The 26,964-nt window shown below is 36.0% G+C and overlaps 2 protein-coding genes across 4 annotated transcripts; both read left to right on the top strand.

The window, feature by feature from the left end:
• The first annotated feature begins 2,824 nt into the window (after positions 1–2,824).
• LOC117986107 (putative odorant receptor 92a) lies at positions 2,825–11,289 on the top strand. The gene is made up of 9 exons (XM_034972933.2): positions 2,825–3,007; positions 3,148–3,277; positions 3,365–3,569; positions 7,294–7,416; positions 7,854–7,976; positions 8,338–8,437; positions 9,233–9,337; positions 9,699–9,854; positions 11,233–11,289. The coding sequence occupies exons 1-9, from the start codon at positions 2,825–2,827 to the stop codon at positions 11,287–11,289; spliced, it is 1,182 nt and encodes a 393-aa protein (XP_034828824.1).
• A 2,345-nt stretch (positions 11,290–13,634) lies between these two features.
• LOC117985777 (trans-Golgi network integral membrane protein 1-like) lies at positions 13,635–24,322 on the top strand. Of its 3 annotated transcripts, none has more exons than XM_069501131.1 (5): positions 13,635–14,786; positions 20,299–20,349; positions 21,100–21,204; positions 22,297–22,430; positions 23,166–24,322. In XM_069501131.1, the coding sequence occupies exons 1-5, from the start codon at positions 13,811–13,813 to the stop codon at positions 23,301–23,303; spliced, it is 1,404 nt and encodes a 467-aa protein (XP_069357232.1). In that variant the 5' UTR covers positions 13,635–13,810; the 3' UTR covers positions 23,304–24,322. The 3 variants fall into 3 exon arrangements, with proteins under 3 accessions (XP_069357232.1, XP_069357231.1, XP_069357233.1); XM_069501130.1 differs by having other exon boundaries at positions 22,291–22,430; XM_069501132.1 differs by lacking the exon at positions 21,100–21,204 and having other exon boundaries at positions 22,291–22,430.
• The last annotated feature ends 2,642 nt before the right edge of the window (positions 24,323–26,964 follow it).

Genomic DNA, 26,964 nt, shown 5'->3' with positions numbered 1-26,964 from the left:
GCGGGTCAAAATAACCACTGCAACGGTTCACGGTGTACATGATAAATAATAATTTATAAGGGAAATAAGGGGGACCCTAACTCCATTATCCAGCGACCAAGACTGCAATTCTTCCTTCTTCACATGGGTGCAAATGTAGATAGTAGATACTAATGTGGTGTCAGTGAGGAGTGATTAATAATCCATAATATGAGTGATTTTTAAAGACATTATGTTCAAATATCGTCATATTTCAACAAATTAACATAAACCAATATCAAACTATTATACCTATAAACCTTCCTCTTGAACCACTCTATCTATTGGTGAAAACCGCATTAAAATCCGTTGAGCAGTTTAAACGATCTACGCGTTCATATGTACATACATATGTACAGACAGCAGGAAGCGACTTTATTTTATACTAGCTTATGCTCGCGACTTCGTCCGCGTGGACTTCCCAAATTTCGAACCCCTATTTTACCCCCTTATGGGTTGAATTTTCAAAAATATTTTCTTAGCGGATGTCTACGTTATAATAGCTACCTATCTGCATGCCAAATTTCAGCCCGATCCGTCCAGTAGTTTGAGCTGTGCGTTGATAGATCAGTCAGTCAGCCAGTCACCTTTTCGTTTTATGTATTTAGACTATGTAGAGATTGAATGCAGAACGAACACCAATAAGTGGTTTAAGTTTACTAGTGTTATGAAAAATTCTCGTCTTTTCAGGTGTGAGGAAAGCCGATGTGCAAATGGATCCAATTTCGTTGGCATGTTAAACGTTGCGATGCACTTCATGCTGTTGTACGTATCGCCTGCGGCTTCCTTTGCCCACAACACTAAGTGATGTGGTGCCCGGCAACAACTTAAGCGGTTAGCAACCTTTGGCACTAAATGTTAGTTTACCCCTTGAAATTACATAAAGTAATCTATATAGATAAATAAACCAATAATTCTTTATCCATACTAATTTTATAAAGAGGAAAGATTTGTATGTTGGTAATCGATAAACTCTGAAACTACAGAACCGATTTTGATAATTCTTTCACCATTAGTAAGCTACGTTATTCAAAAGTAAAAAATAATAATAATGGGCTATAAATTACACATTATGTATCACGGACGAAGTCGTGGGCAAAAGCTAATTTGGGATGAGAGCGACACAGTAGGTACAAACTAAAAAAACTATAAACAACACACGGTAAGTAATTTTGAGATTATGACGCCTTTTAAATGAGTAGAATCTATACTAATATTATAAATGCGAAAGTGTGTCTGTCTGTCTGTTTGTCTGCTAGCTTTTCACGGGCCAACCGCTAAACCGATTTTGATGAAATTTGGTACAGAGTTAGCTTATATCCCGGGGAAGCACATAGGCTACTTTTCATGCCGGATAATTGAAGAGTTCCCACGGAATTTAAAAAACCTAAATCCACGCGGACGAAGTCGCGGGCATCATCTAGTAAAACATAAGCTGTAATTTTCTCAGTTCAAACGCACAGTATTACCTATACCTTAGGACTAACTACCTACAAACGAAAAGTTGTAAACTCAAAAACCGGACGCAGATATTTTTCTGATGCAAAAAATCCCAAAATATAGGTAGAACCTTATAAGTACCTTATACGAATAAGGGGGTCAACATATTAATTTATCAAAACCCATCCTGACTCAGTGTCAAAACCTATCAAAACGAACGCTTGGACGCACTCTTGGATGTTTCCGGGTTCTATGCACCGCACGTCCAATGTTGTTAAACGCTACAGCATATGTGAGCAAATGGATGAAAGCCGGCCTCTACACGTCATACTGGAAAGGGGCATCCTAAGTGATATCATCTAGGTACACATAAAGCTTTTGCTTGGCTTTTGCAACGTTCAAAGCTTTAACTTCGTTTGAAGATTTGCTTATTTCAAATAACTTACGTAAACATGTTGTACAAAAATTAATTACAAATCGGTCCATCGCCGCGTGATGGGCCAATAAAAAAAGTCGGTCAAATGCACATGTTGGACTCACATTAACGATTTATCATAGGGATTCACTTATATTTTATATTATTATTTTTCCATGATATTATTATGTCTGGAGCTACTATAGCTGGTAGGACTGAGCTATTTACTTACTTGGCAACTATGGCTCGTTAGGCAATCCATTGAATAAATTAAATGGGAAAACGATGCTAACGACTTTACATTTTGTTGCAAGGGTGTGGACTGTGGACGTAAATATGATATTTCCATTCATACAAGAACTCTACTGTTTTTTTAGAGTTCCGTACCTTAAAAGGAAAAAAGGAACCCTTATAGGATCACTTTGTTTAAATATGAGTAGGTACTATCTACTAAATAAGATTCCATTCTAAAACTAAGTTACTTTAGATAAACCATTTTGCTTACATTTTACTTTTTTTAATGAAAATGTTAAGTACAATAAAACTTAAAGCTAAGCCTCATCTAATTAAGGATTAAATACCTAATTCAACCTAACTAGTATGTAGGTATAATTATGCCTTCTTGCCATTATCACTTTAATTTGATAATAATATCGGTAATTATAGTTACATTTATTGTACATGTTACATGTAGTTACATGTATATATTTTTACAATTAAAACGGTTGATTGACAAGAAAATGTTACCCTCGATAATTATAATTATGGGTCCTATCTTACTTAAGACTTGTTTTGCGTAAACATTCCGTCCAGAATTCTCGAACTATCAAGTTGATTGTTTTTTCATCATGTTGAAGTTTGAATCAACAGAATTTAATTTTCTGTATCAGCTGTTGTACTAAAGATTACTTCATTGGAATACTTACTCGTAACTCGTTAGCTGATATTATAATGGAGACTAAATTGGCGTACAATTGTTTGGCGCCTCACATATTAAATTTACGCATTGCTGGTTGTTTCCATATTGATCGGAAATCGCCAAAATTGTACAAAAATCTTCACGTTTGCTTTATTGGCGTCACTTTTGCCTGTATGCTTGTGTATACTACACAACAAGCCATTAAACTCTTTGAGGTAAAGTATAATAGGCACTTAAGTACCTATTATACATAGTATAATATACCGAAAAAAAGCGCAAAGGTGCCGTGTGGCTTTTTCCATGATGACAAAATTTGTAGTACTTAAGTACATAGGTATTTTTGTGACCTCACTAGGTGCGAGACGATATGGACAAAGTTATGGGGACTATATTCTTATTTTTAACACATTCTGATTCGATTTACAAGCAAGTCGTCATGTTGTTAAAAGCAGAAGAAATACAAGAACTCTTGGATATCATGAAAGGTATTAGAGTAGTCATTTAGAAAAACTTCTGTATGAACCATATTAAATAAAATGCAACTGAAATTATTAGAATGTTTATTTTCACAGGTCCACTATTCAATCAAGGAGAGCCAGATCACGAGAAATATTTTAAAGAAACAGCTTATTACGGAAAATTATTGCTGCAAGCTGACAACTATATGGCTTTATGCACTTGCTTCCTTTGGGTTTTATACCCATTTATCCTGCATGTGCAAGGAAAGCAAACTGAGTTTGCCATCTGGATACCTTATGATGGCAACCTTGAGCTAAAGTAAGACATTCGTAGATATCATGAAGATAGTCTCTTTAGTTTGTATAAATAAATCACCCCACCCATATACAAAAATCGCACGATCGGACCTGGCTAAACGGAAGCGCATAGTTGGTCGGCTTATATTTGCAAAGCTGGCGGATACAAAATTATTCACATAGTTATTGAAATTCTGCATGCTTATAATAAGTAGATCACCATATAGGAAAAATCGCGCATCCCTGGCTAAACCTAACGGCATAGTTCGCTGGGTTTACGTATATCGTAACAAAGCCGGCAGATTTCAAATTATTTATTTGCATAGGTATAATTCATAGTTCGAAACCCCAATAGGCGTTGCGGTCACAAGGTCCTAGAAGCACTAAATAAAAACGGACATAATTGCGTGAGCACTAAATGAGTTCTAGTTGCAAGTTACAGTTTATGCAGTGTATGGAGTTGATTTACATTGCCCTAAGACCAAGACGTGTCCCGCTAGCGGCTAGGAGTAGCTTAAATTCAGTTGCCTAGGCGTAAAGCTAGGCATAGGTAAGTTGAGATGGTCACTCATAATAGCACCAAATTTATGAGCGTGTGATACACGAATCTATGGCGTTCTCAAAACTAAGGCAATAAATCTAAAACAAAGAAAAAAATAAAAGGCGACCATAAATTTTAAATACAGCAAAAACAAATTATCGAAGTTAGAGAGTGCGTTTGTTAATAAAACCGTCAAGAAATGCGTGATTTATTTTAAAATTTCTGGCTAAACACGGCAAAAACTAATACTTAATGGCAATCATACGTCTGGGGACAAATAACAGGCGACAAGTATCTGCGAACTGATATGGATAGATTTTGAAAGGTGGAGCCTAGAGCGCAATTTTTAATTTCGGCCAATAGGGTATTTTTGTGCGCAAGAGGAGACCAACCAGAGAACCGTACTCCCCTGTGTGTTTTGGGTTTTCAGAGAACTGTGGGCGTGCTCGACACACGACCACGGGGACCTTTAAGGAGAACTGGAAAAAGAACGGAGGACAGTCAAGGCAGGATTTCGGCTCGGGCCGGAAGTACAAATCCCAGCGCGAACCTCGCGACCTCGTCCATTCGAGATATCTTGAGCTTCCTTTGCAAAATTGGAGTGTAGATTAAAATTATAGTATAGTGTATTGTTAAAATTTGTCCTGAGAAATAAGATAAGGTTATAGAGACAGTGTGTTCGAGCCAGCGGCGGTTTAATGGTGAAGTACCCAGATTATTGTATTTAGTGTAAATTTTGAAAGTAGTTCCACAACTTTTAAGCTTATAAAATTGAATTAACCGGTATACCTAGAAGAAATAGATCTAGAAAATAATCTAGAAGACCAATATCATGCTAGACGTAGACAATGGTCTCAACCCTGGGCTTGGATGGAGTGGACCACGGGTTTAGCGTGTGAAAATTTCATATTATACCTAATCACCGCATTGTGTATGCATAGTCGCGAGAAGTGGGGGCGCATTGTGAACCTCGCGAGTAGGTTTAAATTAGAAAGAATATACCGAAAGTGGTTTTAACCGGACAAGTTGTGTAACTAGGTTCAGATGTATTTAGAATAAGTACTTGTGCTAGAATATGTATATAACCGTGTGTACAGTGTGTCTTTAACTTTATTTCGTTTTAGAACTAAAATTAAGAAATTGATACTCTCTTAAATTTTATGACATATTATGTGTGTAATTGATTGTGAAATAAACTGCGCGGCCGTAAGGGTTTTTAAAGTTTAAATGTTCGCTTTTCCCTTCTAAATAGGCTGGCTTAGGAAGCGAACATTTGGCGGATTTTAAATGTAACAAACACATTTAAAATTCCGTCTAAATCACAATAACAGTTTCTTTTTTTTCTAAAAATACTCAATTGTGAGAGTAAATAAACAACTTATTTACCAGAAATAAAAGCATTTGAGTATAAATATCATCTTTTATTTGTCACATCTTACTTTCTTTAGACATTTAATAATGGAGCTCAAATAATCGATCGACCTGTGTGTATTCAAAAATGCCGTGGATACATGGTTCCATGTGTCGGACTCCAATATTAAATCTCTCATATTACCTATATCACGACTCTTACTATTAAGTAAAGTTCAGGCTAGTTTATTTTCAGCAGTACACCGAATTCACAATAATAGCTCTTACCTAGCAATAAATAAGAAATAGAATAAAGTTGGCAGACTAACGCAGTCAGATGGAACGCCTCTTGTCAAAAATACACATTGACTTGTTGAGCAAATTCACACAAATATTTTGGATAATGTGGTGTGTTTTGAACTATCAGCTACCACGATACCATCACCATCATCATGAGCAACCCTCGCCGGCTCACTACTGAGCGCGGGCTCCATAGAGAACTCTCAGGTTGCGGTTTACCTCACGATGTTTTCTCTCTACGGTGAACCAAGTGATATTTAATTAAGTTGAATACATACAACTACGAAAGGCTAAAGGTATTTGTCGAGTTCGAGCCATCGAACTTCGAGTAGATGGCAGACGTTTTAACATTTAGGATATCACGACGTATAAACAGTATGCTGTGAAGGGGAACGAGCATCTTCGGGTAACGGGACAATGGGTAAACAATAGAGCAGGTACAGACCTTTTTTTTTTCTTGTGTCTTTTCTTTTGCACCGAACTTCGGGGCAAATGTGGCTGGCGAACTGTGTGACACACGAGGCATTATTTTGGAAGTAATTAATTTGATACGTCCGACGTATAAAAGTCTGGTTTTCCCCAGACTAAAGGCACACGGTTGATTCTGGCGGCACCCGGCGGTGACGGGACGGGCACACCCGTACATGTCATGTCTTATCCGGCTGGATTACCCGAACGATAGGTTGGCCAACCTATTACATAACTGAACAAATATATACATATATACAAATGCCATGGTGCTGAGGCTAGCTTCCGAGCTCATAAAAATAACCTTGCTCCCATACAAGGCAATTGAACGCTTCGTAGCGAAAAAGGGTAGTCAGCCGAGGCCTCGATAACAATGGATAAAGGCTAGTTTCTAGCGTAGGGACTCCCCCTGCCTTAAGACTCGTCAGTCGGTTTAAAGTGATGGCCCAATCTGGCTAAATACACATGCCAACTGATTTTCCTCACTACCAGGTCGTTCTAAACTAGCTGATCTCTCTCCTAAAGGGACATTTTGAGAAGTCAAATGACTCAAAATAGTAGAATCAAGTGGAATAAGCTTCATGAGCAAACTCGCGAAAACCTGGTAGAAGGTCAAGATGTCCATGTGTCCGCCCAACGCAATGTGCCTGGCAGATTAAATTTGCCACACGTGAGATAACATGTTATTCCAAATGCCAACAGTGTCCCTAAGTTCAGCCTAGCTATTTTGTTAAATTTCCTCTCTATATAGCCGATCATTGAAAGAAGCAGAGACGATCACCGTACCATCACAAAGTACTAGCAGCTGACTTTGGTAGTCTTTGTGTTTGTACAAAATAGTGTTAACCTGGTAATCTAAATAAAGACTATAAAACAACGACAAGGAAATTTTAATTAGTTTAAGAGATTAATTAACACTAATATGTAAAGGGTACAAGAAAATTATTTTGCTAAACTGAACTTAATTAAATCTGTACCTAACCTTAATCACCTCCTGAGCATTACCTATACCTGTTGATTACCAAAATGTCGTAAACGTTTGCGTTTAAAACTGATGACTATTTAAAAATCCTGCGAAATATTTCAGTTTCTACCTGACGTCATTATACGTTTGGACTCTAACGTCTTGGGTCGCGTTTTGCAATACAACCATTGACGTCACCGTCGCTTTTCTCTTGGCACAGTGTAAAGCACAACTTTCCATTCTCAGGTAATTATTGTTCTGTGTTATAGTTAACTCGCTTATGCTCGCGACTTTGTCCGCGTGGAGTAAGTACACAATTTTCAAATCCCTATTTTACGCCCTTAGGGGTTGAATTTTCAAAAATCCTATCTTAGCGGATGTCTACGTCATTATAGCTATCTGCACACATTTCAGCCCGATCCGTCCAGGTGTTTGAGCTTTGCGTTTATAGATCAATCAGTTAGTCAGTGAGTCAGTTAGCTTTTTCTTCAGAACAGTATTAGAAATCACGTCATACATTGCAAGACACTTAGTATGATGGCAATTGGCAACCCTCTGCCAGACTTTATTACCTAAATAACTAGGTAGGACCTATCTGATTGTAATAAAGGGTAGGTACCTATAATAAAAATAAATAAATGAATAATGTGCAAGATGAATGGTGATATTATTTTTGTTTACAGCAATAATCTCGTCTATTTCATTCAGAGGAGCAAAAAAGAAAGTATGATCACAAAGGCAGCTTTTGCGGACGTAGTTAGCGTACGCTTTGAAAATATAGTAAAACACCATGTACAGATTCTTTAGTAAGTTATGGTAATATGCTCCATCTTTTTTTAATATTTAAAGCAAACAAGCATGGACACCTTGGGGCCGAGGAGCCCGGTGGCTCGAGCTCTTTTTGAGGAAATTTCGAAAAGTGTTATCGAGTCAACCGGGGACCCGAGAGCTGGCAGCTACCTTGGTCAAAGAATTAGCCATCTTTCTCATCTCGATGAGGTTTTAGATTTAATTTAATTTATTTTAGTTTTAATTTTATGCTTTTTTCTTTTAATTTAGATTTAAGTTTATTTAATAGAATTGTCTATCCCTTTATAAATCCAAATAAAGATTAATTAGTAAAAAAACAGGCATTGTTTTATTTTCATGATTGTTGTGTTTTTTTAGTTTTGCTAGAAGAGTTCAAGACATTTTTGGTGGTGCTGTTGCTTATCAATTCATAGTCAGTGGGTGGATTATATGCACCTCTGTATATAGAATGGTCGACGTAAGTAAATTCACACCTACTCTCTGCATTCACACGTTATATCTGGATCCAAAAATTAAAAACTGTCCCACTCGCAATGCTTTGCTTTGTTTGGGAGCATGGTTGGTATAGACTCTAAACTCACTGTATATCAAGAAGTACGAAATCTGGTGTAGACCGTTGACATGCCGCCGCGTAACTGGCACTAGCCTTGATAGTTGGTACTTGATACTTGACAAAGGGAAAGGATGCGCTTCTACCTCAGACAAAACGCGTAGCTATTACATAGGTCGGTGAGAAACAACGATCCTCAGAAGTCAGCGATCGTGGAGCATATTCTACAGCCAATAACAAAACTGGATTGAACTCCACAACCCCCGAGTTCTATCCACAGACCGCCACTAGGTATATAGGTACCTACCCAGACTAGTGCGCGAGGCGATTAAAATTTGCAAGCATCAGAATTTCAATCGTGAGGATGGCTTCAAGCTAGCAAGTATGGTACGTGGAATCCAGTGGTAGAATTATGCAAATCAGGAAGCATTGTACGACATCCAAAGTTAATAGTGCCGTTGTGAGTGTATGTTGCCAGACAGCTCGTGAAGTTTCAGCGAAAAGAACAAGAAAGAGGGTAGATCGGTACCAACTTCCCATGACAGCTCGAACTACACCTCTCGCAGCACTGTATAGTCCCGTCGTGACCACGATGCAACTGAGTCAAAATATCGGCAATTAAAAATCGCCTAATTAATCGTTGTATGTACATGTTTTATACAATACAATATAATCATACTTCTTTTACTATTACAATTGCAGACAGATCCAGCATCAGTCCAATGTTGGTCAATGGTTTTGTATATTTGCTGCATTCTTATGCAAGTGTCCATGTACTGCTACTACGGCAACGAGGTCACACATGAGGTAAACAAGTCGCAATTATTTAAAAAAAAACCGGCCAAGTGCGAGTCAGGCTCGCGCAACTACTACAGTCCCGTACTGTACTACGTACTACAGACTGTAGTAAGTACGTAAGGTTTAATTTTATTTTATTTAATTTTTTTTAGTAGAGATAAACAGTTACAATGAGAAATATAGATAGTATATCTACTTAGAGCGGAGCGAGACCAATAATTTAATCTATGTAGTAGGTATATACATATATAAAAACATTTAAACCCTTTGGTTTCCAATGTCCAAGTTCCTGTCTCCAATGAGAACTGGGAATGAGAAATGGGTTGGTCAGTCTTATACTTAATCCTGATTTTGTAAATATTGATTTCAGAGTCAAAAGCTTAAGGAATCTGCTTATTTAATGAACTGGTTGGACTCTCCACTTAAACATCGAAATCATCTAATATTTTTCATGGAAAGGGTAAAAAAGCCTATTCTACCGCTAGCAGGATTCATAATTCCGCTTTCTAATAACACATTCGTTTCGGTAAGTCCTTATCCCTAGAATAGGAATACGGATAGATAGGATGCGCTGGTCGCTTCTCTCGCTGTGGTGCCCTTAACGACATCATCCGAAGAACCCTTGCCACTGCTCATGTGCCAGCTATACTAGAACAAGAGACCTAGTGGTATGAGGCTCGTTCCTTGGAGGATGGACAGGTCGCATTATTTGAGATGTAATGCATGCAGACACTTAAGCTGCATCCCACATTTATGCAACCTTCGCCTCTATGCCGGGTGCAGCGGTCTAGAGAGGAGCGGCAGAGGCTAGAGTTACTTTCAAGGAAATTTCAAAAAGTGTACCTATCTAGTCGACCGGGGACCCAAGAGCTCCTTAGACGAAAAATTAGTTTGTCCACCTAAAGGAACAATACTGCCAGTATCTTGGGTAGATACAGTTAGCAACAAAGCTAGGTTTGCACCCCGACTATGCAAGTGACTATGGACAGGTGCAAACCTAGCTTTGTTGCTGACCGTATAATGCAACGAGATCTCCATGAGGTTTTAAATTTAATTATTTTTTTATTCAGATAAGTTTATTTTATTACTTGCTTGCGCGTGGATTTAGGTTTTTAAAAATCCCGTGAGAACTCTTTGATTCTCCGAGATAAAAAGTTACCTACAACACTCTCCAGGTCTTTAACTGGGTCATTCATCTAAGGGGTATACCTACCCATGCAAAAAAATTACGGCGATCCGTTGCTCCGTTGCAACGTGATTGCAGGACAAACCAACAAACAAACACCCTTTCGCATTTATATTGAGGGTAGTGATAATAAGGGTAGGTAGTGATTGAAGTCCCGCGCATTGCTGGAGCAAGCTGCAGGTCAAATCGACGCTTTTTTATCATTTACATAATCTTAGATTGTGTAATATGCTTTTTAGAAGCATACTTTTAATAGTTTTTGATGTAAATGCAAGTCTAAAATTGATTGCGAAATTTTGTTATAAGTAAGATTATCTACTCTCATTCCTACAAACAACATCAATTGGACCTTCCTGAGGCGGAGCGTACTAGCCGCTTATTGTGGTTTCTAGTTAGCCTATTTATTAGTGGAATATACTAATTCTTCGGAATTAGTATATTCCACTAATAAATAGGCAAACTAGCTTATATGGGAATCCGTGGACATCAGCTAGTTTCTTTTATATAGGTACACTATAAAATTGTAAATTATCAAATCTTTGAAAAGAGCAACCGCCGAGTTTCTTGCTTGTTCTTCTCGGGAAAAGGCATTCCGAACTAGTGGTAGATGCATTTGACGATTCAAAAGTACTTGACTGACTAAAAATATTTATATTCTATTCTGTTCTAATTTGAAATAACTTTATTTAGAACATAATCTATCTATATTTTATTTCAGATTGTCAAAAGTTCATACTCATTCTATGCACTGCTGAGGAACACCGGTAAAAATTGAAAAAAAACTAAGGATAAATAAAACTAAATAAGTACATATTATTCATCATCATCATCACAATCCATTGCTAGCAAGGGCGGATCCAGGGGGGGGGGGTCATGGGGGTCATGACCCCCCCCCCCCCCCTGAGCTGCGTCCAGGACCTAGGTGGATCACTAATTAAAATTGTTAAACATAATGTTTTTTATATTTTTATATACCTAGATTTTATGTAAGTTCCTTCAATACTTAATCAATTTAATATAATATTTTGTATGATGGCAAAAACATTATGTTCTTGCGAACAAACGCATCCAAAATTTGAATTTTACCGCGCCACCGCTACCTTTCATCGAGATGTCACATTTCGTGTGACGTTCTTCAATGATTGAAGAACATCACACGGCACTTGCCCAGGGCCCACGATCGATTGGGGCCCAGTAGTCCCTGCCAGATTACCAAACTATAACAGACCAACCGATATTTTAATACCCAAAAACATATTTATTTCGATAAAATCAACGGTCAAAAAATCCATCTCAAACAAAGGACCGTAGAGATTGTTATATAGTCTTATATCCGATCTTTATTGTCTTTACTGATAACGCGAATGATAGAATATTTCATTCTTTTTCACACTTTTTAAAAAATTCCCGACAGTAAAAACCTCTAAAAGTAAAAAATAATATGTATTATATACCTATAATGTATTGGTCGGATTGGTCCTTTACATTTATTATTTATAGTAAAGTTTTTATTATCCAAGCGCTCGTTGCATCTGGGGACCCCTAAAGATAATAGAACTATTCTTTATACAACAGATGACTTTATAGTTTTTAGTACAAAATTTCTGGCATTTATCTATATCGTAATACAATATTTCTGACATTTATCTTTTCTTTTTGTGTAAATAATGTCATAAATTTTGCGCTCGCTTCGCTCGCACGTTCTGTTCACTACGGTTAAAAATCCCTTCCGAGATGCAAGCTATCACTGAGTAGTACCTACCTACCTACATTTGGTCGTGAAAAAGTACCTAACCAGATGATATACAGACAGAAAATTTCGCGCTCGCTTTGCTCGCGCTTTTGCTCTGTATTAGTTGTTGCCCGCCCGCAACCTTGTCCGCATTGATTTATACCCCGATTACCAACTCGACCTGTCGCAAGAGGTCGAGATGTTGTGACTTGACCACGACTATGTGACCCCCCCCTGGCACCAAAGCTGGATCCGCCCTTGATTGCTAGCCCACCACTGTGAGCGGGTCTGCTCACAGGACTTAGAATGAGGATTGAGAAGGGATTCATACACACCTTGAACATTATGGAGAATTAGGTACTCTCAAGCATGCAGATTTCCTCACCACTATGTTTTCTACGCTGCTAAAGGAAGTTATATTGTAACGTACATCACTCCGAAAAGTTAGAAGTGCGTGCCCGGGATCTTTAATTACATACAATACTACGTAGGGTCATCATCATCATGATCAACCCATCGCCGGCTCCAAAAAATATTACTATAGAACTAAGTAGGTACAATAACTCTTGTATACATAATATATTGGGTAATAAATTAAATTATTTTTTACTTTTTAGTGTTTGTGGTTATTGAAGTCGGTTTTTTTTTGAAAATTTGTTTTATTAATAGTATTATTTTATTATGCTTCGTTGTGAATATTAAATAAAAATAAGTACCAAAACAAAATAGCTTTTATTTGCCTCATGTTACCTTTATTCCGAGATAAGTAGGTTCCTACTATGTTGTATATTTTTTCACAGGACTCTATAAAATTAAATAGTTCCCACGGGATTTTTAAAACCCTAAATTCACGCGTACGAAGTCGCTGGCATCAGCTAGTATATTATAAACATCGCAATAGTTTTAAAAATAATAGCGTCCAAGATAACCCTCTTAATGTTACCCACCTCGTTAAATTATAAGAAAGATTAGGAATGAGTTGCTTAACAGCTTTGATAACTAATTTATTCTAATAAGTTTAAAGTGAGTTTGTAAAGATGTGGTGACAACTAAAAGAATACCTGGCTGAGTTTGTTGTGGATGTAGGCTCTTCTCAGAGCTGGGTGCGTTTGGAACCTAGTTTACGTTATTGATTACTACTGTCTCTTTCTTACTTATGAACATTTAGCTAAGCTAGAGCGTAGTTACTTCTAAATCCAATCGACTATTAATTTCTGAGATTAATTTATATAGGATATAAGGGCAACTCTATAATATCTCTATGGCAACTCTCCTTTACTCTATGCTTCTGCTTTGTCTGTGACAAACAGCTGTCAAATTTGTGTCTGTCAAAGGTCTGTCATGGTCTGTCATTATTCTTTGCAATGTCAAAGTGCTGTCAAGTGTCACTCGCATTCGCATCCGCTAATATTCCTACCTAAATCCTAAATAATATTTTCGATTTGGGTTGGAATTGGAATTTACTGGTGCGTTATTGTATAAAATACCGTTAAAAGTTACAACATATTCTAAACAGGTATTGCTAATCGCCTACCAACTAGAACTCGTTCCTTTTGATAAAATCATGCATATTTTCATCATTGCATTATTTTTAATAAATGGTTGTCAATATGGCACTGGGCTTCCTGTGGTGCCCAACGAGACAGGCCCATTGCAACATCTTGCAAATACTTGTGAAAACGCCTTCCTCGCGGACATGATCAGCAAGAAAAGTTTTAACTGCAAAATTAATGATTCGGTCACAAGCCCTAGCGATCTGGAATGTTACATGTTTTACGATATAAACACCCAGCTCTGTGCAGCTTTCCAGCATTCCGAATTTAATTTACAAGAGAGTTACGAAGCAAGAATGAAGGAGCGCCTAAACGTCGCCACATTATGCGATAGCACTAAAGCATGGAAGTTTGCAACCATACAGCCAAACTCAGCATATAGCGGCTTACTAAAAGTGATAAGTGATCCAGTTATTTGCCAAAAATTATGTGGTGTGGGTGATATCTTGAGTGATGATGCTAATTACTACTGTACATACTTTAAGTGGGGTACGGAAGTGATACAAAGCCAATTACAAGTGCCACAACAGGATAACAATTTAGTTGCTCCCGTTGGAGCATTAGCATCGAATACAGGTAAAAGCGGTGCCACTGGACCATCTATAAATATCAGCAATGTGCCAGTAGTTGCTGGCAAAATGGTTGTTAAACCTGTTGAAACCAAGTTGATGAAACCAGATGAACCTACTAAAGAAGTTAATCCCGAAAAGCCAGAGCAGAAAAATCCACCATCATCAACTGCAAATCATACATTTGGTGTAGAGAAAACATCTGATATAAACAAAAAAATTGTTGAACCATCTACAGCTCCCGTTGGAGTGTCATCTGTAAAAGCTGAGATAGAACACCCAGCTGTAGAAGAAGAACCACCGAAGAAAGATGAAGTAGAAAAGACTGGCTTTGGATTTGAAGAATCTAAGGATGTCATTGATGTCAAAGGAAAACCTGAGGACACTAATCCAGAAGATGATGAGAATGATAATGATGGTAAGAAGTTCTTTTTTTATTTATTTCAGCCTGATGCATCCCAATGTTGGGCAAAGTCCTCCCTTTCTTCCTTCCACTTTCTTTCAATTCCCTACAACATTCCTCCCCGCATCATTGATTTGGCATTCTTTTTCATAAATCATAAATCATAAATCATAAATCATAAATCATAAATCATAAATCCTTTATTTTGCTAGAATACATGTCACAATGGTAGTTAGTTTTTAAGGTAAGTAAGAATCAATGTAATCGGCCATTTCTGGCATGCAAAATTTTTTCTATTATAACACAATTAATAAAATTCTAATAATTATTAGCATAGTTAAATTCATTAAATTTTAATTATTTTTACAATCTAAGTCAAGTTTAATTCTATATATTATATATTATAAGAGTCAACTTAACCTACTGTGCCAACATTTCATTGATTGAATAAAAACATTCATCTATAAGCCACTTAAAAAGATCCTTCTTAAATCGTTGGAGGGGTAATACCCGTAATCCTGGAGGTAGTTTATTAAATATTTTTATACACATGACATAACTACATTTTCCGTAAGATGCACTGTAAAACCTATGTTCAATCACCAGTCTATCACCGTTTCTTGTATTCCTTGGATAAATATCTTTTGCTTTTGTAAATAGATCATCACGTTGTTTCACAAAGATACAGATTTCATATATATACATACACGGAAGTGGGAGAATACGTAATTTTTTAAATAATGGTTGACATGAATCTAAGTAAAAAGCTCCTGTCATAGCTCTCAAGCATCTCTTTTGAGCTATGAAAGCTCTGTAAGCCTCACTAGAGTTTCCCCACAGTATGAGTCCATATCGAAGAACTGATGCGACATAGCCGTGATAAGCTGCCAATACCGTACTTGGCAATGCTGTTTTGCGTAATCTATATAACACATAAACATATTTATGAATTTTTTTGCATATTATGTCGACGTGCTCTTTCCACTTTAGATTTTTATCTAATAGTACTCCTAAAAATTTAACCTGCTGAGCTTCTTCTATTTGGGTATCTGTATAGTTTATCTTAAGGTTGTAGTTATTAGAACGGTTACCTACGCTAAATTGTATAAAGGAGGTTTTTTTAATATTAACTTGAAGGTTATTATCCTGCAACCAATTTACCACAGTATTAATTTCATTGTTAATGTCATTTTCATAATTACCAATATTATTTTTATTGCTACATGTCATGATTATAGATATGTCGTCAGCGAATAAATAACAGTCATTTTTAGTTACACTAGGTAGGTCATTAATATAAATTAAGAATAATAACGGTCCGAGGACGCTTCCTTGCGGCACTCCGTATTTATTTATTTTAAAGTTTGATTTTTGGGGAATTATGGTAGCCTTCTCGTCGATAGAATTTATCTCTACACGTTGCTTACGATCTTTTAAATAAGACTCCATCCATTTAAGAGCCGGTCCTCTGATGCCATTTTGTTCTAGTTTGTCCAACAAAATGCTGTGTGATACAAAATCAAAGGCCTTGCTCATATCAAAGAATATTACGCATGTTGGTTTTTTAGAATCTATATTTTTTGCTATTTTGTTTACCAGTTTGAATGCAGCTAGTGTGGTCGACTTATTTTTTTGAAAGCCATATTGTTGCTTATTTATTATATCATTTTTTGTAAAAAATTTAGTTAGACGGCCATACATTGCTTTCTCAAAGATTTTTGAAAAAATAGATACAAGTGTGATTGGGCGGTAGTTAGTCAGGTTTTTTTTGTCGTCTTTTTTATGTAGTGGCTTGACCACAGATAATTTTAGGGCATCTGGAAATTCACCATTTTCAAACGACATATTGACTAAGTATGTTATAACTGGTACTAATTCATCTTTGCATGTTTTAATAATTCGTGTGAGTATTTCATCATAGCCTACTGCTTTAGTATTCCGCAAGAATTGTATTATTTTTAATATTTCGTTTTCAGTTACTGGATTGAGAAAGAAACTACTTCCAGTTTTATTTTGATTTATATTTGATTTTATTTTTTGTTTAATCAAGCATTTATCACTGTCACTAGGCAAGTTTATCCAATAGTCATTAAAACTATTTGCTATATCTTTAGTGTTAGTGATTTCATTATTATTTACTATAACTGATTCTATGCAGGTATTACTAATGTCATTTTTCGTTTCATTTTTTATAATTTTCCACGTGGCATAACACATATTTTTACTGTTTGCTATATAATGGGTATTAGTCAATTTTCTTGCTGTGGCAATACAATATTTTAATGTTCTTGCATATTTCAAATAGTTAGTCTTATTGCCATAGTCTTTTTTTATATATATTGTATATCTTAATACTCTTTTTGTTTTACAGCTTATTCGAATACCTTTAGTTATCCATTTCGGTTTTCCACTTAATTGCATATTTTTTATTTTTATTCTCGGAAAACAAAGCCTATATAGTAGAGTTACTAAGGAATGAAATTTATTGAATGCTTTATTAAAAAATTTCTCTTCATAGATTTCATTGAAGGACAAGCTTCTTAGGTAATTTTTGAATATATCAATATTATGGTTACTATTATCACGTTTGTACATGAACATTGATATTTTATTTTTAATGTTGTCACTTGCGAAACTTAGAAGTTGCGCTGTGTTATGATCAGAAATATCATAGTTATGTAATGAACCGATAGCACCGTTAATATTACTCATTATATGATCAATGCATGTGTTATTTCTTGTTGGTAGATTAATATGTAATTTAAAGTTAAAATTTTGTACAATTTGCTGTAACTGTTCAGTGATTTTATTACAATGTAATGTATTTATATTGAAATCACCTGCTATGATAATTTTTTTATTCTTTTTACAGTATTTCTGAAGCACAGTCCTTAACTTTTCAAAAAATATACTAACATCAGAATCAGGCGTCCTGTAGACACAGATGATAAAGAGATTTTTGTCCACTATTTCTATCCCACAACATTCAAATGCTTTAGGTACACTTATAGTCTGCAGGTACTCTAAATTTTTTGATCCTATCCCTTGTGATGTTAAAATACAAACACCACCCCTTTTTTTTTTATTCTGCAGTAATTTGATGCTAATAAATAACCATTTAGTTTTATATTACTTTCATGTCCTTTTGGAATGAACGTTTCCGTGAAGCATAATATGTCGATTTTATCTGGATCTTGCATATCTTCTACCATGATTTCTATCAGATCTTTTTTTGCTAGAAAGCCAGCAATATTTTGGTGAAGGACTTTACAAGTGCATGTCGAATTTTTTATTTTAGGGGCGAAAAAACCGGTTTTTTTCATTTTTACTGTCATCAGCTTTTATTGGCTTAAAATAGAAAGGAATTGTTCCTTTCTTTGGCGCGTCTTTAGTTGAAGTTAAAGTTGGACTATTTTTGATTTTTGTAGTAGTGTCATGAGTCACTTTTTTAAAATAATATGGTATCGTTCCTTTTACTGTAGAGCGATTTGTGGATCTTCGTTTTTTGAAATTTAAAAATTTGTTATTATAGTCTATTTGGTCAATTATAAGATTTATTTTATGGCAAAAAATATTATAATACAGCGTGTTATTTCGATAAATGTTTTCATCCAGATTAAGAAACGTACAATTAGGAAATCTGTTACATATTAATCGCAACATGTCATTAAGTTTCTGTTCATTCAAATGCCTATTGATGGTTACACTAGTTACAATAATGTGGACTTGTGGTAGAGAATGTATCTTTGTATATAAGTCAGATGAGATCTTAATTGGATCACAGTCATTTTCACCTACAGTTAGGATTAATTTGTCATTACTGGAAAAATCATACAAATCACAGGATTTAAGGATATCCCCTGTCGATGCATCAGGCTTAATGAACGCTTCAATTGTGTATTTTTCATAGGGATTGTTTCTTCTCGACTGAATGAGCGCTGTTGATAAATTTTTACATTGTTGACTTCCTATTATACAAATTTTCCTTCCTGTTTTTTTTGGGTACTAGTAGAGCCTGATTGACTTTTTAGAGCCAGTTTTTTATTTGTTTCTGTTTTTGGTGATATTGCTGGTGTAGTTTCCAAATTAATTGGTATTTGTTCTGTTCGTTTATGGGATATTAGCGTTGAGGTTTCATCCACAGATATTCGTATGGGTGTGCATAAATATTCTTTTTCAGTGTCGGAGGTTGGCGTGTTTTGTATAGAGGTTTTCATTGACGGTGTTCGTTTAGATTTCTTTTTCTTTGTTCGTATCGGAGTGGAGTTGATTGAAGAGGTTCCGTCATTTAGTAAGGTTTTAAGTAATTTTGTTTGTTTTTCATTTTCTTCAATTAACTTTCTTAGTTTTGAGTTTTCTATATTAAGTTTTTCAATTTCTTCATGAGCACTTTCCAATTGCCCAGATAGGGTTGCCAAGTCCTGTCTAAGATCTAAAACTTCCGAGCTTTCTACTGTTGCAAGATCTGGTAGACTACATGTGCTGACATCTTTTAATGAAGAATTGTGTAGGTCTTCCATTGAGCTACAAAATGTTATATTTTCTAATGATTGGTTATGTAATGTAAGATTGTTTTTGCTGGATAAACTGTTGGTAATAGTTTTGTCTAATGAGATGTTTTGTGATAGCTGTTCAGTATTAGGTGGATTTTTTATTTCCTGTGTTGAACTTTTCCTACATTTATGACATTTCCATTTGAGTCTCTTATCGGTTGACATTGAATTATACCTTTTTAAAGTAATGCTTGCACACTTCAAGTCAAACGTGTTATTGCAAACTGCACATTCCAAGTATTCTTTCACTTTTATAGTGTGTGTGCATGTTGAGCAGACAGTTCTTCGTTTTGATCTGGTAGCCATTCTAGTATAGTCTTATTAAACAAGGAAAAAATGATAAAAGTGTTTTTACAAGATGTGGTCGGGGTTTGAACCCGGCACTTTACACAGTATTTACACTCTGTGCACCGCTACACCAGTGGAGCTGTTTGAGAAGTGACGAAAATTGTGTTGGTCTTCTGAGCTACAGGAATGACGAGTGTTTTGTGTTGGTTTTTTTTTTAAATATACATATATTTTCAATATTATAATGATGGTACTTTTTTTTTTTTTTTTTGTAAATTTTTTCCAAAATTTTGTATTAAATATCTTTATTTTATTATCTCAATAAATGATTAGTCACGCCAGCTAGTTTTATATTTAGGCGCCATCTCTTGGCATCAATGGTTATAAGTGTATTAAGTCAATATATATCACTTAGGTTGCACTTAGTGCATGTCATGCTAATGGTCGTATTGCGTTCTACGCGTAGTTTTGCGGCATTTAGGTCTTCAGCCGGAGTGCCGCTATGTGAATACAAATTTAGTACATGAACTGCTTCAGAGTTCTTAGATGTTTGTATGGAATGTATGAATAAATTGAAATTATTGAGTATGCTTTGCACTAGGGCTGAAATTCTTAATTTTTAGGGTTCTGTGCCAACTGTCTATCTTGATTTAAATTAGGTAAAGTAAATTACAAATAATTTGCAGATTATGAACAACATGATGAACTGCCAGCAGACAAAAACAACAAAAATGACAGTAAGTATTTTTGCCAATAGTTACTATTAGTTACTACTACTAGTACTAGTTGAGAGCAAATAAATTAGCATTCTTGGTACCATTATACCTACTGATACATACAGTACCTGGCAGGAAATATTGTAATCAACCTTTAGAAAGAGATAGCGGTTTTGTAGAGCATTGTCTCTGTCGTTGAGACTGACATAACGTCATATTAGTATGAGTGATAGAGACAAGAACGAATGCACAACAGACGGAAACGCTTAAGTGCGGAAACCAGCCCAGAGTGAAGAAGAAGAGACAAGAACGAGATTTCAGCTATGTAGAGTGCTGCGAAGCCGAAATCTCTTTCTAAAAGTTGATATACAATATTTCCCGCCGGCTACTGTACTTAATTTTTTTAGGTTATGTTTTATGAAATTTTAACTAGATTACATTACATTTTATACCAGCTAATGCCGGTAACTGTGATTGAGGTGTTTAGTAATCCTGTGGAAAGTTGGGAACTTAGATTAACTGAGATAAACTATATATAACTGAGATAACTGGAGTAGACTATGGCCAAACCTGTGCTCTGCAGTGAGGCGGCGATGGCCAAACCTGTGCTCTGCAGTGAACCTGCGATGGTTGATCATGATGATGATAATGAATCTTATATTTGTGATTTGCACTGTGCTGGGATGCTGAGATTTCTTTAGCTACTGTACAATAATGTCACCCTACTATTTAAACACAGTTAGATAATAAGTTATGCAATTCAATTTTCAGATGGTGGGGTTGAATCTGACCCAGAAGTTGTTATTAAGGGAAACAATAACCCTAACCCTAATTTGAAAATTGAATCTATTACATATCCTCCTCAAAGAGGACCAGGTACTTAAGTTTTTTTCTATTATTGCACTCACATCTGTCATTTGAGAAAATTGAAAATTGATCATATACAATTTAATTCAAATGGCAATGTGATAATAATATTAATAGATCTTGAATCATACATAAAACCAATTAAAACTTAAAGTCAAAAACTGAATCAAAATAATGTGATACTTTTTATCTTTAATTTGATTTCATGTTATGATTGAACACACTTATCTTACTATTGAATCTAGCTTTGTAAATAATAATTAATCAATCGCTTAATCTATAACTTATCTCTTCACACGAAAGTATAATGTATTAACCAATTCTTCATTGAAAATGTTAGTGTGCGAGAGAGAAGGAAACTTAGGTAAATCACAGTGGGTCAAGAAGTATTTTTTACATTTTATAATTTTTAGGGTTTCGTACCTCAAAAGGGAAAACGGAACCCTTATAGAATCACTTTGTTGTCTGTCTGTCTGTCAAGAAACCTACAGGGTACTTCCCATTGACCTAGAATCATGAAATTTGGTAGGTAGGTGGGTCTTATAGCTGGTATTAGGGGGAAAATCTGAAAACCGTTAATTTGTGGTTATATCACACAAAAAAATTAAATTGTGGTCATGAACTAATAATTAGTATTTTCATATTTCGAAGTAAGATAACTATATCAAGTGGGGTATCATAATACGAAAGGGCTTCACCTGTGCATTCTAAAACATTTTTTTATTTATTTTTATCTATCATAGTTTTTGAATTATCGTGCAAAATGTCGAAAAAATACGACTGTAGTACGAAACCCTCGTTACGCGAGTCTGACTCGCACTTGGCCGGTTTTTTATAGTGTTTTACCTACACTTCAAGGAAATTTCTAAATAATTTTAAATACATATATCAAAAACTGCGGACCGACAGGAATCGAATCCGCATCTCCTGGGATCGCGCCCGACAAGCTACGGCTCGCTTGCTGCCAGTAACGGTGATATGTATGTTCACTCAATACTGAAGCGACTGTTTATGCCATCTAGTAGCGACACTTTTGCAGTTATCGATTTTTGATAATTATGTATTAATTAATATTATTAAATAATTTTTTCTCAGTTCCAGACATATTCCCCAATGGCATCCCAGACTCGTTCACTGACGATGATGATCACTTCTTCCCCATTTTCCTGACTGGAATTATCATTGTGGTACTGTTGTACATATTGTATCACAACAAAAGTAAATTCATTAAAGTGGTAAGTATGACATTGCTTTTATGCCTTGACAACTCTTCTAGCTTAAGATGTGTCTGAAAGAAAAAGAATTCTATTTTTTTGGGATAGTGAGGTTACTCAGGTGAGTGTGTTACAAACCGCCACCACCGCTAAGAGCACCACGGAATCGGATAGCAGATTCTACTAAGAAAAGCCAGCAAGAAACTAGGACTAGACCCACTACGCCCGGGTAGGCTAGTCGCCTGGCAACTTAGTCGATGGTGACCGATAGAATATCTTGTTTATATGGAAGTCACCGGTCAACGGTCGCCGTCGACCGTGTGTAGTGGGCCTAAGGCTGAGATCTATAGAGCACACTTTGATTTTGCTCAGACTTAAGATTGAGTTAAAATGAGACAGATTTATGTGAGAGATATACATCTGTCTCGTTTTAACTCTATCTAAAGTCAAAGCAAAGTCAGAGTGTGCTCTATAGATGTCACCCTAAGACCGGCCATACACGGACAGTCTGACTGACTGCTTCAAGCTGGGACTGCATACTGAACTACAGACTTCTACGTACGTACATACATGAACCGCTTAAGCAGTTGCAACTGCTTCGGGCAGCTTCAAGCTGTTGACTCTGACCGCAAGAGCGGTCCGTGTATGTTGATCACTGGCTAACCGCTCGAGCAGTCCGTGTATACTCTTACTCAGTCTTACTCTTTTTGTTGAGGCTTAAATCCGAAGTTAACGGTTTTTTATTTTCCTCTACAGATTCTAGGTCTCATAGTAGAAGGAAGGCAGTCGGGGCGCCGGAGAAACAGCAGGGGCCACGCCTACCGCCGCCTCGACACGCTGGAGCAAGCCATGAGCTCCAGCACCGCGGCGCCGCCCAGCAAGATCATATATTGAGGCACATTCTTGTATGTTTAAGTGTACATAGTCATACTGGCTAATAGGGATGATAACTACTAGTCAAATCAGCGACTTTTTATCAAACGTCCAAACGCTTGCTTAGCATAGTCTGTTCACTAACTTATTAGTGTTGTTACACCTGCAGGCGCATTTATTATTTCGCTTTTATTATATTATTTTTACTGTGTTTGTTAAATAAATGTTTTCTATTCTAAGAATAAAATAGAATACCTGATATGTTATTCTTATGTTTATTGTAATTAATAAAATAAATAATAAACACTAGTTGGGTAGCGACACTATGTTAGTGAACAGAGCTTGTATGAAATGCATAAATGTGACGTCATAAATATTGGTTGTAATTTGACGTACTTTTTTATTTAAATCGATAATTGAAATGGTAAGCAAACTTAAAACTAACAGCGGACGTGGATTTTACGAATTTTGGGGTTCCTTAGAAATAAATTATTTTTGACATAGTCATCATCCCAATTCTGTTGTACACAATTTTCTAAACTAAACTAAAATGACAGGTCTAAATACGGGGTATAATCCGAATGCTACCGAAAACTATTATTATACTAGCTAAACACAATCCAATACCAATAACCATTTTAGCTTTATTGATTGAGTGTTCCAATAGCAACATAAATATTGCTTTCCCTTTCATAATGATCCCTGTTACTGTGGAGAGGGATAGTATTAGATGTAGACCTATCAATTTAGTTAATTTTAGAGATTGTGCAGAAGTTTGTGTAGCCACATAGGCGCCCTGTACATAATCTAAATCACTAACCGCGGTAAAGATTTAAATCAGATTAAAGATCGTGATCTGGATTGACTATTTAGCGGCGCCTTAGAAGTTTCATAGAAAACAAAACTCGCGTGTCTGTATGTCGAGATGGCAATCGGGAAGGGAACGCCTCGCAAAGCCCCCGCGCTAACCCGGTGTGGGCGAACGCGGGAGACGGGTGTGTGGGGCGTCAACCCGCCTCATACCCTGTTTTTTTTTTTAAAGAATATTAGCCATGTTAAATGACTTATATTCCCCTTTCCTCTCCAACTAAGAGTCCGGCTTGTGCTAGGAGTAGGTACGACAATAGTGCAACGGGCGGGGTTTGAACCCTCGACCTTTCGGTTTTCAGTCCACTCCTTTACCGGTTGAGCTATTGAGGCTGTATTCTATTACCATCTCGACCTGTCGCAGACTATAATGTGCGTTAGTTCACCTAGACACAATGACTGTTAGTACATTTATAGCATGGCAGTGACTGCCTTTTGTTGTCGCTGTAAAGGGCGACCGCAACTCAACGCATTTTTCAGTACTGAAAATGCGAATGACGTTAGCAACAGTGGTATGCCCGATATGGCCTTATCCGCATACGTTTCTTCCGGTTCTTAAGCTTCATTTACGCCAGAGCGACAATGCGACATTGGGCATGCCACAAGGACGCATGGTTCAATAATTTAAAATGAAACATGAAACATTTTTGCTGAACAAAAGAGCATATTGTTGTACCTTAATATTATAAAATCCTATAGCACCATGTTGTCTCCGTCAGCCGCATGCTGCTAAGGGTCTCTAAATCAAATGCCGCATTGTCTCATGTTGTTACTTTGGCGTAAATCAGCCTTCACTCTTTTGTGTCAACATTAAAAATCAAAAAATATGAAACTGCATATTAGGCAAGCTCACGCACATCGATTAACCGTGCACACAAAATATTGTAATATCCATTCTTTCTATAAGTTCTTGTCCGTAAAAAACCGGTCAAGTGCGAGTCAGACTCGCGCGCCAAGGGTTCTGTACGGGTATTTTTCTCGACATTTTTGTACCAGAAATCAAAAACTATTCAGCAAATTAATGAATAAAATCTGTTTCAAAATGTACAGGTAAAGCTGTTTCATATGATACCCCCCACTTGGTATAGTTATGTTACTTTGAAAATTGAAAATATCTACTAATTATTATTTGTTCATGAAAACGTTCCAATTTTTTTTTTGTGATGTAATCACAAATTCACGGTTTGCGGATTTATTCCTTCACTTCTTCTGTGGGACCTACCTACCTTTCAAATTTCATGATTCTTGGTCAACGGGTTCACGACAGACGAACTGACAGACAGACAGACAACGAAGTGATCCTATAAGGGTTCCTTTTTTTCCCTTTGGGGTACGGAACCCTAAAAATGACTCCTCACGCGCCATTTTAACTATGGGTCAATTGTCATGTCAAAAAATACCGTTCACCTTTAAGGACTAAAATCGTACTTTTGACACGAAATATGACACAAAAAGTTAAAATGGCGCGTGAAGACTTAAATTTTACGCGTTATACTAAGATTAACTTTAAAAATGTATTCGAGCGACAAATAAAATTGTAAATATTTTTTTATTTCGCAAGTATTTTAAATATGTATAATAATAGTTAGTTAACTAATTAATGATTATTTAGTTAAGCTGAATTATATAGAGTGTACTTCTTTACTCAGATTTAAATGAGACAAAATCTCTCTAGCATAATATCTGTCTCGTTTTAAATCTAAGTGCTAAGTAATCCTCTGGTGCTGCAAATGTTCATGGGCGGCGGTAATCACTTAACATCAGGTGACCCGCCTGCTCGCTTGCTCGCTATATCTATTAAAAAAAAAAAAAAAAAGTAAAGTTTGAGCAAAGTCAAAGTATGGTCTATAGATCTCAGCCTGGGTCTAATTAAGATTTGTATGCACCCGGCGAACGTGTATAGAGCCGATTTGGATAGGTATTTTTCATTAGCTCACTTGCCGTCTGGTGTTGTTTTCATTTTCATACACATAGGAACTTGCTTCGTATTCGCTGTACCACATGGACAAATGTAAACTGCGGGCATCGTATTATTTGAAAAGTATTTTCAGATTTGTTTTTTAAGTAATATGCAACTTCAAAATACTTCTAGTGAAACAGGAACAAATACGGCATTGACGAAAGAGTATACCTTACCTACACACTGAAAGTACAATACATCGATAAGTTTATTATTTGTCTTACTAAAAATAAGCCATTCTCAACTGAACTGATTTATATTAAGGCCTATACTATAGTCTAATTTTAATTCCGTGCAATTCTGACGTTTCTTACTGTTACCAGAGATAAAACAATTCCCACAAAGAAGAAACTAAGCAAAGAAAAGACTTTAAATATTGTACATAGGTAAATTTAAGTACATAAATCAATTGCCGCATGTATGTAAGATCATCATTTGAGAACAAATCAACCGATTTGGCCGATTTTTTGTTGTTTTCGTAAAGAACAAGGTTTTTGTGAAAGAATTTCTAAAAAATCCTGAATCATAATCTAAGCGTGTACTTTTAGGCACATCAAGATGATTAAAATTAAAAGGAACTAAAAATAAACTTAGAAATGTTCAACATATAAGTCAAGATTACATCCTCAAATCAACCAATCTCATTGCTGCCAGTTTTCACTTTCCACTGTTAAAGTTTTGTTGTTTTGTAGGTTGTTTTTCATACAAATAACTCCGCTGATGTATAAAAATGACAATGTCAGAATTCCACCGAATAAAAAATCAGAGTATAGTAAAAATTAACACCCTGGTTACAAGACATTTATGTCATACATTTGACTTGCATTGTTTATGTAGATGCCTATAGCTTCGGAA

Source organism: Maniola hyperantus, chromosome 10 (assembly GCF_902806685.2).
Source record: "Maniola hyperantus chromosome 10, iAphHyp1.2, whole genome shotgun sequence".
Classification (NCBI taxonomy): domain Eukaryota; kingdom Metazoa; phylum Arthropoda; class Insecta; order Lepidoptera; family Nymphalidae; genus Maniola; species Maniola hyperantus.
The sequence above is the reverse complement of the archived record's forward strand: the minus strand, read 5'-3'. Positions and strand labels throughout refer to the sequence as shown.

Excerpts from the sequence above, each read along its gene's own strand:
- LOC117986107 (XM_034972933.2), top strand. The coding sequence starts at position 2,825 with ATGGAGACTAAATTGGCGTACAATTGTTTGGCGCCTCACATATTAAAT. Across the intron at positions 7,417-7,853 it reads GCACAACTTTCCATTCTCAG|CAATAATCTCGTCTATTTCA; the intron begins GTAATTATTGTT and ends TTTTGTTTACAG. Across the intron at positions 7,977-8,337 it reads CACCATGTACAGATTCTTTA|TTTTGCTAGAAGAGTTCAAG; the intron begins GTAAGTTATGGT and ends GTGTTTTTTTAG.
- LOC117985777 (XM_069501130.1), top strand. The coding sequence starts at position 13,811 with ATGCATATTTTCATCATTGCATTATTTTTAATAAATGGTTGTCAATAT. Across the intron at positions 20,350-21,099 it reads CAAAAACAACAAAAATGACA|ATGGTGGGGTTGAATCTGAC; the intron begins GTAAGTATTTTT and ends TTCAATTTTCAG. Across the intron at positions 22,431-23,165 it reads AAAGTAAATTCATTAAAGTG|ATTCTAGGTCTCATAGTAGA; the intron begins GTAAGTATGACA and ends TTTCCTCTACAG.